Source organism: Cottoperca gobio, chromosome 21 (assembly GCF_900634415.1).
Source record: "Cottoperca gobio chromosome 21, fCotGob3.1, whole genome shotgun sequence".
NCBI lineage: Eukaryota > Metazoa > Chordata > Actinopteri > Perciformes > Bovichtidae > Cottoperca > Cottoperca gobio.
In genome coordinates, this window is record NC_041375.1 from 16566775 (window position 1) to 16583540 (window position 16766).

General features: G+C 40.2%; 1 protein-coding gene across 1 annotated transcript; it reads left to right on the plus strand.

The window, feature by feature from the left end:
- Window positions 1-2854: 2854 nt before the first annotated feature.
- Window positions 2855-13326, plus strand: cog3 (component of oligomeric golgi complex 3). Its single transcript, XM_029459393.1, is given in 22 exon segments — window positions 2855-3092; window positions 3363-3509; window positions 3620-3681; window positions 5903-6068; window positions 6460-6534; window positions 6864-6956; window positions 7219-7344; window positions 7453-7533; window positions 7627-7670; window positions 7765-7891; window positions 8562-8653; window positions 9013-9152; window positions 9872-10032; window positions 10500-10608; window positions 10726-10865; window positions 11030-11136; window positions 11327-11531; window positions 11829-11969; window positions 12066-12199; window positions 12277-12385; window positions 13161-13208; window positions 13210-13326. Coding segments are annotated over 22 exon segments (2592 nt in total). The 5' UTR covers window positions 2855-2924.
- The last annotated feature ends 3440 nt before the right edge of the window (window positions 13327-16766 follow it).

Genomic DNA, 16766 nt, shown 5'->3' on the forward strand with positions numbered 1-16766 from the left:
AGTATTAAAATGTGCCCCGGGGCACCACCTGCTGGATTTGTATTTTCTGTGATAAATTATTGTGCTTGAGGCCATATCTGTCCCACCCAGAAATGCCATCTATTACATTGGTCTATTTGTCTTGTGGTGTTAGCTTTGTAATCATGATATAGTGGGCTTCAGATAAGATAAGAGAAACAGTGCAGTACAGTAGAGGAACGGGACTGTGTTTCTTGGGTCCCCAGTGCAAAACAAAAAGAATGAATGATGCAACATTCAGTGTCATCCAGGTGATATACGAGGCACATTTAACTCAAGGTAGATAGAGAATAAACAGCAACTTGATCAGAAACAGAACAAATGTGAAGAGAATATGTTATTAAGATACTACTATATGAAGGTATGATAAAAACTATTAAAAGACAACAACATATTTGTTTTCCAACATTAATCTATATTTTATTTGTATATTTATTAAAATTAAAACCTGCAAAACGTATTTATGCATAGCAAGTTCATTATGGAGTGACTGATTCGATTGGATTTGAATGAACTATTAATAATAATAATAATAATAATAATAATAATAATAATAATAATAATAATAATTACAGAAAAGAACACAACAAAACACACACATTATATCCAACATGATATATGGACATATGAAAACAAAAACAAAAAATACAATAAAATAAAATAAAACAAAATATATACAGCATGAAAAACACAAATGTTATACCTACAGGACTGTCTCAGAAAATTAGAATATTGTGATAAAGTTCTTTATTTTCTGTAATGCAATTAAAAAAACAAAAATGTCAAACATTCTGGATTCATTACAAATCAACTGAAATATTGCAAGCCTTTTATTATTTTAATATTGCTGATTATGGCATACAGCTTAAGAAAACTCAAATATCCTATCTCTAAATATTAGAATATCATGAAAAAGTATACTAGTAGGGTGTTCAACGAATCACTTGAATCGTCTAATTAACTCGAAACACCTGCAAGGGTTTCCTGAGCCTTGAAAAACACTCAGCTTGGTTCAGTAAACTAAATCACAAGTATGGGGAAGACTGCTGATCTGACTGCTGTCCAGAGGACCATCATTGACACCCTCCATCAGGAGGGTAAGACACAAAAAGAAATGTCTCAAAGAGCAAGCTGTTCACAGAGTGCAGTTTCAAAGCACATCCACAAAAAGTCTGTTGGAAGGGGGAAATGTGGCAGGAAACGCTGCACAACCAAGAGAGATGACCACAGCCTTAACAGCATTGTGAAGAAGAGTCGCTTCCAGAATTTGGGGGAGCTTCAAAGACAGTGGACTGAAGCTGGAGTCCAGGTATCAAAAGCCACTGTTCACAGACGTGTCTGGGAAATGTGCTACAATAGCCGTATTCCCATGGTCAAGCCACTTCTGAACTCAAGACAACGGAAGAAGCGTCTGACTTGGGCTATGAAAAAGAAGCACTGGACAGTTGCAGAGTGGTCCAAAGTCCTCTTTTCAGACGAAAGCAAGTTTTGTATTTCATTTGGAAGTCAAGGCGCCAGAGTCTGGAGAAAGGCTGGAGAGGAGCAAAATCCAAGTTGCTTGAAATCCAGTGTGAAGTTCCCACAGTCAGCGATGGTTTGGGGAGCCATGTCAGCTGCTGGTGTTGGTCCACTGTGTTTCATCAAGCCCAGAGTAAATGCAGTTGTGTACCAAGAGATTTTAGAGCACTACATGCTTCCGTCTGCTGAAAAGCTCTATGGAGATGAGGAATTCATTTTCCAGCATGATCTGGCACCTGCCCACAGTGCCAAAACCACCAGTAACTGGTGTACTGACCATGGCATTACTGTCCTCGATTGGCCTGCCAATTCCCCTGACCTGAACCCCATAGAGAATATGTGGGGTATTGTGAAGAAGAAGCTGAAAGACACCAGACTCAACAATGCTAATGAGCTAAAGGCCGCTATTGAAGCATCCTGGGCATCCATAACACCTCAGCAATGCCACAGGCTGATTGCCTCCATGCCACGCCGCATTGATGCAGTAATCCGTGCAAAAGGATTCCCAACCAAGTACTGAGTGCATTAATGGACATTTTCAAATGTTTGATTTTGTTTTGCTGTTATAAATCTTTTTTTTTTACTTGGTCTGAGGAACTATTCTAATTTTTTGAGATAGGATTTTTGAGTTTTCTTAAGCTGTAAGCCATAATCAGCAATATTAAAATAATAAAAGGCTTGCAATATTTCAGTTGATTTGTAATGAATCCAGAATGCATGACATTTTTGTTTTTTTAATTGCATTACAGAAAATAAAGAACTTTATCACAATATTCTAATTTTCTGAGACAGTCCTGTATACGTGAAGAAAGGGACATGGTTTTTTTCAACTTTGTTGTTAGGATTCAATACATTAATAACATTGAGTATACATGTTCAAGTTTGTCAATGCAAAACTTGAAAATATATTTATAGCATAAAAATAATATAAACAGAAAATAGTTACATTTTTCTTTCCATTAATAACAATATTGGCATTTTAAACAAACTGGTATTTAAAGGGTTAACTTTCTGAAAATGAACAAATATTTCGTATTTATAATGAACTGATGGTTAAAAGATTTAACTTAGTGGTAGTGGAAAATAATATTAATATATCATTGTATGCCAGTTTGTAGACAAACATTTTTGGCCTCTAAGGACATCAGAACAACTTTTAAAAAGTGAGTCACGAAAGGGTTAACTATGTAATGTAGTCTTTTAAGCCATATCATTTTATGGATACTATATTTTGCTATGACATTAACAAAGTAAATTAAGTTTCATCACTTTTATTGAGATGCGATTAAATTCACTGTAGCTGCATTCCCAAGGCCCCGCCCCCTCCCGGAACAGGAAGTATCTGCGCGCTGCTGTTGCTGCTGACGTTGTTGCTGTACGAAGTGACGATGGCGTCCACAGATCAGTCCCTCCTGGACCTAACAGACAAGGAAACACGGGAGAAACTGTCGTTATGGGATCGCCGCACCGACGCAATGGCTCCCCTCACGGAGAAACAAATGGACGCTGTGCTGGAGATCCGAGCCGCAGCTGAAACGCTCTCTGTCCCGTCAGAGGTGAGCTGTGACTCCGGAGCCAGCTAGCTTGCTAACAGGGGATGCTAACTTACTTTCTAAACGTCAGTGAGGTTAACTAACACCTGAAGTTGCCTCCTTATGATCTTAGCTCACCTCTCTTTCATGTAAACAATATATTTTAATACTTTGTTTATATATCACGGAATGTTAGCTTGTAGGCTAACTACGCCACGTCAAACAGCCCAGCTAGCTTCACGTGAAGGCTTGTTGGGTATGTTTAGAAACAGAGAGCCCTGCTTTGTTTTGCAGCTGCCCATTGAGGACTTGTGCAGCCTCTCGTCGCGGTCCTTGCAGTCCCCCTTCACAGCGACTGTGCCCGCGTCAACAGAGGACGTCCTGCTTAAGGGTTTCCAGATGCTTGATATGGAGAATGACAGGATAGAAACTGCACAACAGGTGACTGACTTTGCCAGGAGTTAACCGTGCTGTATCATAGTAGTCTGCCATATTATATTACAATAAGATGCATTTATTTTTTTAATACAGTGTCAATTTGTGTGTTGCAGTTTTTTGCATGGTTTGCCAAGTTGCAGGCAAACATGGACCAGGATGAGAGCTCAAAATACAGGTGCATAATAGGTTCTTTACCCTACACTGTTGTGAATGTATTTGCCATATGCTTGTTTAGAGGAAGACAGGCTTAACATAAAGCTTTAAAGGATTAATCAGAAACAAAGCACTTTCATAACACACCCAACACCCGTCATAAAGCCTGGTTTCAGACCTCTCGATCACAGCTCATACAGTATATCTCAAAAGTGAGTACACCCTTTAGATTTTTGCAAATATTCTGTTATATCCTTTCAGGGGATAACATTATCCTACTGAAACTTTGATATAACTTAAAGTAGTCAGTGTGCTGCTTGAATAACAGTATAGATTTATTGTCCTTTGAAAATTACTCAGTACACAGCTGTTAATGTCTAAACAGCTGGCAACAAAAGTGAGTACACCCCATAGTGAACATGTCTAAATTGTGCCCAAAGTGTCAATATTTTGTGTGACCACCATTGTTATCTAGCACTGCTTTAACCCTCCTGGGCATGGAATTCACCAGAGCTGCACAGGTTGCTTCTGGAATCTTCTTCCACTCCTCCACGACAACATCACGGAGCGCACGGATGTTGGACACCTTGCACTCCTCCACCTTCCTCTTGAGGATGCCCCACATGTGCTCAATTGGGTTTAGGTCTGGAGACATACTTGGCCAGTCCATCACCTTAACCTTCAGCTTCTTCAGCAAGGCCGTTGTCATCTTGGAGGTGTGTTTAGGGTCATTATCATGTTGGAAAACTGCCCTACGGCCCAGTTTCCGAAGAGAGGGGATCATGCTCTGCTGCAGGATGTCACAGTATATATTGGAATTCATGTGTCCCTCAATGAAATGCAGCTCCCCAGTGCCGGCAGCACTCATGCAGCCCCAGACCATGATGCTGCCACCACCATGCTTGACTGTAGGCAAAACACATTTGTCTTGGTACTCCTCACCAGGGTGCCGCCACACACGCCGGACACCATCTGACCCAAACGGGTTTATTTTGGTCTCATCAGACCACAGGACATGGTTCCAGTAGCTCATGTTCTTGGATTCATTGTCTTCAGCAAACTGTTTGCGGGCTTTCTTATGCATCGGTTTCAGAAGGGGCTTCTGTCTGGGGCGACGGCCATACAAACCGATTTGATGCAGTGTGCGGCGTATGGTCTGGGCACTGACAGGCTGACATCCCACTTCTGCAACCTCTGCAGCAATGCTGGAAGCACTCGCACGTCTATTTTTGGAAACCAACCTCTGGATATGACGCTGAGCACGTGGACTCAACTTCTTTGGTCGACCCTGGCGAGGCCTGTTCCGAGTGGAACCTGTCCTGGAAAACCGCTGTATGATCTTAGCCACTGTGCTGCAACTCATTTTCATGGTGTTGGCAATCTTCTTATAGCCAAGGCCATCTTTGTGAAGCGCAATAATCCTTTTTTTCAGCCGCTCAGAGAGTTCCTTGCCATGAGGTGCCATGTTGTCCAGCATTCAGAGAGAATTGTGCCCAAAACACCAAATTTAACAGCCCTGCTTATCATTTACACCTGAATCCTTGTAACACTAACGAGTCACATGACACCAGGGCGGGAAAACAACATCATTGGGCACAATTAGGACATGTTCACTATGGGGTGTACTCACTTTTGTTGCCAGCTGTTTAGACATTAACAGCTGTGTACTGAGTAATTTTCAAAGGACAATAAATCTATACTGTTATTCAAGCAGCACACTGACTACTTTAAGTTATATCAAAGTTTCAGTAGGATAATGTTATCCCCTGAAAGGATATAACAGAATATTTGCAATAATCTAAAGGGTGTACTCACTTTTGAGATATACTGTATCTTAGATTCGTTCTGCTATTCAAATAAATTCAGTTGAAGGAAATGGAAATTCACTCTGCTTATCAGGCTAGCTAGACATAAACCACAGACGCAGACATGCACATACATAGACTCACAGTAATTAATCGTAGGTCATCAGACTAGGTCCAAAGCAACACAATCGAAGTATTCTGCTACTATGCTGCTCTGTTCGATAAACGTCTCTGCTGCACTTCTGGACACACCCCAATGTGTGCCAGTCAGTGCTTTGCTTTTGACAGCGAGTTCGAGCACACCCTGTTTAAGATTTGGTCAGTTGTGCAACATTCTTAAAAGTTTCAACTCCTTAAGAACAGTGCGACAACTCTTCTACTAAAACATTAACAAACATCAAATTGCTCTCAAAGAAAATGAGTCTGCTTTCCCTTCAGGAAAACCAGAGATGATCTAAACTGCTACCAGGAACAATGCGATGCTATTCTGGTAGATGTCAGTGCTGCTCTGGAGCACTTGGACTCCCTTCAGAAACAGTATCTGTTTGTGTCCAATAAGACTGGCACCCTACACGAGGCCTGTGAACAGCTCCTGAAAGAGCAGGTAAGCTTTCCATCTTCAAGCCACACTGGTCTCGACTCTGAATTGGGTTAAACACTACTGTGGTGACACCGAAAAGCATTCACCAGAGATGACTGGAAATACCGTACATTATGTGGTTCAGAATAGCGTGACACAGTCTGAATTTAAGATTGCTGGTAAACATTCTGCAGTTCAATAAATCAGTTTGCTGCTCATTCTTTCTCTGTCATGTTTTATATCTCATCGGCGCTGCAGTTTTTTTCTTCTTCTGGCAGACAGCCGTTTATGTTCACAAATATATGTAGATTGGACCGTTGGAGGAACTTGTGCTGAACTGAACTTGAACTGAACTGGAATTAAACTGCCATGTTGTATTGTGTAAAAGGTGGTTTGTGGTTTTCTCTCTTTGCAGTCGGAGCTCGTTGACCTGGCAGAGAACATACAGCAGAAACTGTCATATTTTAATGAGTTAGAAAACATAAACACGGTAGGCTGTTTTTTGTTAACCTTTAATTAAATGTAAACATTGTAGATTATGTGCATGAGGATTTAGATGTTAATGTAATTGTTGTTAAAGATTAGCAGTTGTGTCTCAGATTAAAAACATTTGTTGTTGTGGATGACGGCTACTTTTCCTACGTAATTATCTCTAAAAACGTTTCACAAAATGTACTCGTCAAACTTTGTTTCATTAGCTAAGCCTTTCAAATATCAAATAATATAAAAAGCAAACCTTGTTTTTAGTATAACGCTGGAAGATTAGAACGGTCAATGTTTGCAATTACGTCCAACCTTTCTTTGTCTTTGTCTTTGCAGAAACTGAACTCGCCGACCTTGTCTGTAAATAGTGAAGGTTTTATACCAATGCTGTCAAAATTGGATGACTGCATTGAATATGTTTCTTCAAATGTAAGTAGCTTACTCTCGGGAGAATGTCAGTTATCTTTGTGCAAATCTGCAGCGACAGAATAATGAAACACTAGATGATGTGTTTAAGCGGTACAGTAAATGTTTTTGAAAGCCTTCTGTGTAATTTAATGCATATTTATACCAATGGGACGACCATGACAACATACTGACTTGGTATAACTGTATGATTTATGCATTGCAATATATAGTATGTGATCACTATCCCAGCTGTCTCACACGTTCTTCTCTCTAATGATTGCAGCCCCACTTCAAGGACTATCCGGTTTATTTGGCCAAGTTTAAACAATGTCTTTCTAAAGCTATGCAATTCATGAAGATCCACATCGTAAACACTTTGCAGCATCTCACAAAACAGTTAACAAAAAGGGTAAGAACAAGCCATGTTTCCTCCCACACTGTCAATAATGGTGTGTAGAGGCTTTCAAATATCAATACTTTTAATTGTTTATTTAATTGTTTGTCTCCCCCCCCCCAGGATCCAATGGGCTTGACCAACGCAGACAATGCCTTTACGCTTTACTACGTTAAGTATAGAGCAGCTGCGCCAAAAGTTAGGGTGAGTTTAATGTTTGTATTACCAACGGGAATTATTCGTAGATAATCTTCTGTAATTAAAAGACATTTCTCGCGACATTCTTTCTTCTTTCAGTCACTGATTGAACAGATCGAGCAGCGAGCGGAGAAGATTCCACAGTGAGTGTTAACATTGCTCCACAATAAGCTAGCAGCTCTATTGTTGCTACAGTATTTGTGCTAAATGAACCCATCACTCCTTATACTGATACAGATACCATCAGCTCCTGGATGAGATCCATCAGTGCTACCTCGACCAGAGAGATCTGCTCCTCAGTCCCAGCATTACATCCACCATTACGGACCTGACCAACCAAAACAACAAAGACCACTGCGCTCTGGTAAGGCACAACTTGTTCAAAGCAGAACTGCCCTTTTTTTTTTCGGTACAGTAATGTGACATTTGAGCTTCTAAAGATTGCACAGTGTGGTCCCTCTGGGATGTTTTCTGGACTGTCATGGTGCGAACACAAAGCTGTGCACATGATGAATGAGATTTTGCACTGCAGGCATCCAAAGCTTACTTTTAGTTTTGGTCACACCTGAAACACTGCGCGGCGTTTTACTCTGTCTTACCTCATCTATAAAGCATTGACTGTTTCGCTGTATTCCTTTTTTACTGTTTAAACATTTAACTAACCTAAAGGTTGGCACAATAATTCACGGTGAAATATTTGTCTTGTAATTAATACTTCAGAGATCATTTTGGCACCCGGACAGACTATGTATTTTGCCGCTGTTGTGGCATTTAAAAACACTTCACTAATTGGCTTGATGGGGGGGGATGCTATAATTAAAGGTCAGAATTTCATACAACAAATGTCATAACAACCGCTTCACCTGCCTGAAATGTTCCTCTTAATGAAACTTGAAAGGTTATGCATCTTGTTGATGATTGCTGTAATGGGTGCCTGCATCATTCATGTAGGTTTTGTTTGCTTATTTGAAGTGGAGCCATAGCAAAGTATTGGGAGGCACTGCAGCGAGCGATCATTCTGTGTATTTGTACAGGTTCGCAGCGGCTGTGCCTTTATGGTTCACGTCTGCCAGGATGAACACCAACTGTACAATGAGTTCTTCTCTAAACCTACACCTACACTAGAGTGAGTACCGCCCGCCTCATTGGTGCCATGATGAGTGAACACACACAGAGCCATTGTCTCGTAGCACACATGCAGACAGGATGTGTTTGTTTAAGGGCGGGACTATTCAACATGCATGGTAGCCATTTAAAGTTTTGCTCGACATGTTAAGTGCTTGAAATACCAATTTACACAGCGTGGGGAGACGATCTGTGCTTCCGTTTAAGGGAAAAAAACGTTTTAACTGTTTGCATAATCATTTTTAATCATTGCTTTATTCCTTAACTTGAAGGAAAAGTCAAAGCGTGAAATGAGCAGAAAGTGTAATTTTAGACTTCTCAGTTGTACAAAGCAATTAAATGTTGTTTAATCTCCGACAGCGAGCTGCTAGAGAAGTTATGTTTGTCCCTGTATGATGTCCTCCGGCCTCTAATCATCCACATCATCCACCTGGAAACCCTGTCTGAGCTCTGCAGTATCCTCAAGAATGAGATGCTGGAAGATCATGTTCATAACAACGGTAGGTTAAAGCTTTTGCTCTCTTCAAAGCTTCTCGCTTGTCACACGGGGTGTCAAATTCTGAGTTACTAAAATACAGCTGGAGTGTGAGTTTGGGGACTGATGTATTATTACCATAAAAACTTTGGACACCCCTCAACTTTTGGCACCGTTCTTTTGTGCTCTTTTGAATAAAATTATCTGAACATTTTGCACGGAATCACTAAATATGTAGAACACGTATTTATTTTTTTCAAGATTTTTTGCCTTAATTTAACAGAGTACACTTTAGAAATGGGGGATGGATAGAGAGGGCGTATGACATGCAACAAAGTCCCCAAGGCGCTAAAGCAAACCTGTTGTGACGCGGCAATATGACATGCGCTGTAACCAGGGTGCGCCGACATACGACATGCGCCTTAGTGAGCTAGAGAAGTGCAGGGAGGCTGGTTTCGTGCCAGGCTAGACATTTCCCACAGTTTCCAGTCATTGTGCTAAGCTAAGTTAGCCGGCTGCTGGCGACGGTTACATATGCACCGTGCAGACTTAAGAGTGATAGACGCCACAAGCTCCAGTGAAAGTTAAGACTTCCTTGTACGGTACTTTGCTTTTTTAACTTCTCATTCCCCAGTTCTGATTTCCTATCACTTCACTATACATCAACCGAAGACCCCGTATAACTTATATTTGTTGTGTTTTATGGGTTCAACTGTACATTGACCGCTCGCCTCTTTTATGTAGCTGCTCAGTTGGGGGCCTTTGATGGATTAGTGAAGCAGATGCTGGAGGATGTCCAGGAGAGGCTGGTGTACAGGACTCACATTTATATCCAGACTGATATCCTAGGCTACAACCCGGCTCCAGGGGACCTGGCCTATCCTGATAAACTGGAGATGATGGAGGTAGGTCTCGGGCGCTGAAAGGTTGTTGGTTTTCCTCTTTTAAAACCTTCAGAAACGAAACCTCCGCTTATTGTAACCAGTTTAGCGTACACTCGACTGGCTTAACAAAACAAGGACGCAATTACGGCTGCAACTAATGAATATTTTACTTACTTGTTAATGTATCCATTATTTTTTGGGTTAATCATGTTGTCTATGAAATGTCAACAATAGATGCCCATCAACAGTTCCCAATAATAATGCAGTATGCAGATTTAAGGCCTTCAAAGGTCTTTGGTCTTGTGAATATCTGCATGTGTTATTAAATACCATTTGAGTCAACTTATAGTTAACATCTCTGTCTGTCCCAAGACTTGTTTTGCAAGTTGGATTTTATTTTCTGTTAATTAAACTTCTAAAACTAGAAAAAGAAGCATCTTAACACTTTCTATAGTCTAACTCCTGCCTTTCCTTTTTGTCACCAATAGAAAATTGCTCAGAGCTTAAAGGAAGAGCAGGTGAAGCGGATGTCACAAGAGTCCATGTTTTCTGATGTTCAGCTTGAGGATCCTGATGGGAGAAGAAACAGTAATGCTGGTCCGTGTTCCCACATTGTGACACTTGCTTTCTCCTTTTCTTTTCTTTTTATAAATGTAAACCCTTTGGTATTATTGTTGCCTGATGGCCCTTCCTCCTTTTGTACAATGAATTCAGGGAGTGTAGAAGCATCACACCTCCAGACATCTATCTCTCCTGCTGATCTGCACGGAATGTGGTACCCTACTGTAAGACGAACGCTGGTTTGTCTGTCCAAGCTCTACAGATGTATAGATGTGAGTCTTCAATTTTTATTTGTTGCTAATTTAGTTTTCACTATCATGAAATATGGCAGTAGATTTATATATGTTTAATCTATGTATCTGATATATATCTTATATATATATTTCTGTATATATATCTATATATATCTCCCTTGAATTGATTTGAGGTGTTTTTTTGTTTTTTCTTCAGCTTATAGGCAGAAGATTGGCCATTTGGCCTGGTGCTGTGCAAACTCGTCCCCTTCGTACAGAAAAGCTCTGTTGGAATTACTGTGTTGAGCTTATGTGCTTTGAGTGTCGACAGGTAAGGAGATAAGCAGCACTGTCCTGCGCCCTACAAGAAAACAGTGTTGGCTGGCTACTGACTGTATTTAATCAAGCAGTCAGATTTGTTTAGCATGAGCCCTTGGAATGTTCTTAAACTGAAAAATGTATTATGTTGTTGCAGACAAAAAAATCCACCAAGCCATAACAATTTCCCATTGATTTTGCAGATACCGTGCTGTAGTATCCTGGAATCGAATCAAAGGCATCGGGGTTCCAGTGTGGACAGCAATCGAAATAACTCTGATATGGGTTATTTCTATCTTGCTGGCTGTGCCTGAAGTTGTCGGCTTTGATATGATTACAATGAACTATAAAGACAAGCATCTGAGAATATGTCTGCTCCATCCCGTGCAAACCGCGCCATTCATGCAGGTGATATAACAATCTCCTGCCAATGCAACAGGATGAAACAAACAAATCAACATGTGTTTGGTTTGTCTTTTCAAATCCAACATACAGTCATTTTTTATGAATGTTGACAGGAAATGAAAACGAATAATGGCTTTGATATTATTTCTCATAACTTCATCCCACACGTTCTTGCAGATGTCCTTGTAAACACGTGTGTCTCAGATATTGTTTTATGCATGCGGTATCGTAGCAACCACGGAACATCATGTCGTCTGCGGCACCGACTGACTGTGGGCTTCTGTCATGTTTAATCAACAGTTTTATAAATCAGTAAAGCACTGGTGGCTCTTCGGCTTCTACTTTTGCATGCCACTGGCTTGGACCGCCGTCTTCTACGCACTAATGACCAGGAAAATGCTCAGGAACACTGAGAATACATTAAGCGACCACACCAAGCAGGTTATTAGTTTAAACTCATTTTTTAATTTTTTTCATGTTTCCCATATTGTGGTGCAACATCAACTTCAATATTCATTTTGTTTTTTCCTTTTTTAGAGAAGAGAAGTTGCCAAAACCGTCTTCTGTCTGGTGATTGTGTTCGCACTTTGTTGGTTGCCTCTATATCTAAGCAGAATCTTGAAATCAACCATATATGATGAGAAAGATCCTAAAAGGTGTCAGCTACTGAGGTGAGAATAAAGAATGTCATTGTTCATCACCTGGTGCTCTTCTGTTCTGATTAATCATGTTCGTCCCCCTTTTTCAGTGTCTTTCTCGTCCTGGACTATTTTGGCATTAATATGGCATCACTCAACTCGTGCATCAACCCTATCGCATTGTACACAGTCAGCCATAGATTTAAAAGATGTTTCAAGGTAAGATATGCTGTCACAGACTTTTCCAGTTGTTCATATGTATGTAGGGCACTGTTCACTGGTGGGACTGAAAGTGTTGTGATCCACATCGGATGAGCTATCATATGTGTCATCAAGGAAAATACGGAGTCATGTCTGTAAAATAGCCAGACTGGAGAAAGCAATGACCCGAGGGCGTAGTGAAGTGAAAATGGTGTGGAAAAACATCGTCATGAAAAGAAGAAAAACAGACACTTGGCAATCTACCAGACAGTTAGTCGCTGAATCAGAGTGATGTCTTATGAGGAAGAAAAAAACAATGCCTTCAAGGCAAATCTCAAGGAACATTTTCTTTAAAAGCCTTTATTATATTACAAGCTCAGAAGGACATGTCTAAAACATACTCTGATTTGTTTTGGCTGTTATCAGTGCATGAGGAACTACTCTCCCTGTGCAGTTAGGGTTTTTATATCACTTTTAACACTTTCCCCCTTTAATATAACCCTTTTCTTTAATTAAAAGACAATTCAACTTGAGGTTGTTCTCAACAAATGAAATTAAACAAAACCATTTGCTCTCTAAATTCTGTAGCAACAAGGCTTTTATGGCAGAGTCTAGGTCATTATTCCAAGACATACAAATAGGCAAAACTGCAATGCACTCTGATTATACTGTGAATACAACAAACACAGACACAATTCATAGTGTGCCATTTTCCCCATGTGAAACTGATGGAAAGTGTTTGTTGTTTTCTGACCAAATGTCTCTGTGTGCGTGTGTGTGTGTGGTCTTTTAGGCATGTCTGTGCAGTTGGTGTCCTCTTCAAGATGTTTCCCAGGACGAGGCTGCAGTCTGTTTTGAAGTCCAGAATGCAGGATCAAGCCTCAGAGCAGAGCAGCAACATCAAAGCTCACAAGCAGACTTCCACACCTCTACCTGAGCAGGACACCTTACCGTGTTAACAAAACTCAGTGAAAATTCATCGTGAGTTCTTGAGTTCTTTCTTTATTAAATATATATATGTATGGCTATCAAAGGAGCCAACATAACTCTATTGGTAGCTCAGCAACCTTGATATGCCGACCTAATAAAACAACATACCTTGTGAATAACATGCAGCTGTCTTTTGTACTGCTGTCGTCAGTTGAACATCTGCTTTGGTATGAGCAACCTGGAGTCAGACTGTTCAGACTATTTGCCCGCGGGGCTTGACTCACTCCCAACCATTACATCAGATTTTACCTAAAGTACTACCTATCCTGTATCATGCATCACGGCTCTCAAATCACTGTTTTGGGTACGATGTTAACCTGGCACCCATCAACTGAAATCTTGTCACGGCTTACCGCCTGCATACAGTATGTATTTTTTTGATTCAGTTTCCATATTCTGGTAGCACACTGTGTCGCTCAGAATAAAGCAAATGGTAATTCAAAATGGTTTTATGGGGTACGGTGTATTATTAGCACATAAATGCGTGTTTTCATCTGTTAAGTTTCCCCGTACACAAAGAGTTTGTAGCGCTTCTTTCGCTCTTGAACCTTGAGAAACACATCAAATTGGTGCCACAAGTAGATTCTGTTTCTAACACTGAATGACTGATTGATGGTGGCCTATTTCTAATGCATTGTTAAATGTGTAATGCATGGAGACACTTTATAAAAGACCTGAGAGTGGGGAAGAAGGAAAACGAAGATGACAGAATGAGGTCAGGAGGAGAGAGGGGGATGGGGTGGGCGGGGGGGGGGGGGAGAGAGAGATGAGCACCTGATAGGTCTTCCTGTCACAGGACAAGGCATGCACAAATAGAGCACTGTTCTTCCAGCTAATGCTGTATCAGTCTGCAAAACTGTCTTGATGCTGTGCGCTGGAATGCCTATTAAAAGTTTATCTTGTCTAAGTAAAGAGCACAACCCTCAGCTATTTGAAGATTCAGTTGTTTGTTTGAATAAAAGCTTGTGATGTGTGTGATGCTTACATAGAAGAGACGTGCACCACTGACATTACCTCGTGATGCTTTCTAAAGCTAATTAAACTTTCCAGTGAAGCACAGTTTATAGCTCAAATTAAGCTTTCATCTTATCGCACAAGTTCCATTATTTTCAAGCACATATTAGCATTAACGTTAACACGCGTGCATTAAAAATATCTCATTTAAACCATAAGATAATTGAAGCCATACGCTTATTTTTTTCCAATATTGAATCTGCTAAAACCATAAAACCATGTATATAGAAATGGCAATTTTGTTTTATATCGTGAGTTTTTCATATGAGTGGCATTGAACAACGTGTTTGTTGCTCTAATAGCTCTTGGCACATCAAATAGGGAACACAAGGAAATACTGGTTGCACATCACATCACATCAAAACAGCAGGCTGCCATCTTTATGTACCTAATCGACTTTCCTCCACATACAAACACTAGATTGAGCAAACAACACTTAGAATCAGGTTTGTTTGTTATTATGACGGATTTGCAAGAATCAATGTAATCCTTTGTAAATGTTGTGTGTCGCCTACATGCATCGTATTAATCACAATTGTATATTTAGCCATAAATCAATCTTTTTTTTTTTTAAGTTTTGATATTTTGATTTTTACTGTCAAGATAAATTTGAGCCATCTGACTCAAAATGTGTTTGTGATTAGAGGAGCCAAAAATATGTTTCAAGAGAACAGAGAGAGTAACATGCGTGCTACTCCAGCCCACATAGTCATATTGCCTGCTGCACTACACACACATGCACCTCTCTCTGTTCTGACATAAGAGACAGAGTCTCTGTGTCTCAACACTGTTGGACAGGATATGGTAGTTCAATATGCTCATTTGCACCGTAGCCAAATTGTACTGTTTTTGATCTAGAACAATATGCTCCATGTATTTTATGTGTTTATGTATATGTATATACACATTTTGGAATCCGTCCGGTTTGGTTCTATTTTTTAATTTTTTAACTGATTTCTATTTCATATTAAATTTCCATGTAGATGCTTTAATTTGTATTTGTACAGTTAACTGACTAAATGGAAATCCAAGGTTTTACTACTGCACCAGCACACTTCTGTCAGATACTAATTTGAGTCAGTCTCCTAAGTTAATGTAAATGCCAGCAGATAATCAACAAATGGTGCAGCACTATCATGTCCCCAGCAGTAAAAGCTCACAACTGCCAGATGACACTGACACAATCATGCTCTGGTATCCAGAGAAGGGTGACGTCAGTGTCAACATCAGCGAGAGAGCGGGTGTCTGAGACCTTCCTTGGTAATCTCTGTACACACAAGGCTCGGATAGGGCTCCCTACGGTGCTGCCCAGACTCCCCAGACTGTGGATTTAATTAAACAGTGTGAAATTAATTAATCAATGGGGTGGCAGGTAAAAGGACTTCTCACTGGAACTGCTCACACAACCAAGACAAGCATTTCATGTGCGCTGACAGTTATTAATTTGCTGTATGTTTTATTATAGTGTTTCTATATAGAGATGCTGAAATTCTGGGAGATTAAAAAGCTTGGCATGGGAAAAAAGTCATGCAAATTATCAAAATAACATCTCCCGAAAATCAAAGTGTAAACCTGTGTTTGATCTGTTCTATCAATTAATTAAAAATTTCAGTTCTGTATAATAATGTGGTGCAAATTAGATGGAAATGAGATAAAATATTCATTTAGTTATCTGGGGAATCTGCCTGGAGGGCTTTTTAGTCTTCAGTCTGGCTCAAAATGCTGTCCATATGGCAATTATGTACAGTAGTGTTGCAGGAGGATTGGTCTGATGCCTACTGGCAGAGAGGAGCCTGCCTGTGACAAACTGCTGCTAAGATCTGATGTGAGTTGAGGGAGATAATGAGGCTGTTGTAAGCCTTAAGTATAGCGCCTGCCCCCAGGGTGGCATATCTAAGGTCTCAGGCTCCTTCATTGTTGCACGTGCTGCTGAGGATTAAAACACATTTACTTTTTTCTCATAAACTTTGTTAGTACTTTCCACAACTCTTTGGACAACTTCTGCTTTCATGTGGCAAGCCTCTTGACATTGCTTTGTGGAGGAACTGTTTTCCCCCCCTTTTTTTCCCTTTTTGTTTTTTACTGTTTGTAGATGTGAGGTCTTGATTTTGATTCTGCTTTGAGCTATCTATAGCTCTTTTTATACACCCCACCAGAGGACGTGTACGTTCTGGGGTACATCCTACGGTGACTGAAGTTTTGACAAATGCCATATTTTGATAGAGAATCTTTTAATATTGATCCCATCAGGCATAGCATGGCTTTGCAAATGAAATTGTACTACCAGGGTAAAGAAAATGACGACATGGGTGAGGAAGTAATTTAAATTGTCTGTTATACTGTACAGCGTCCTCTAAGAAAGAACCATGCCTGCTGTGTTGTAAAAATAACTGTC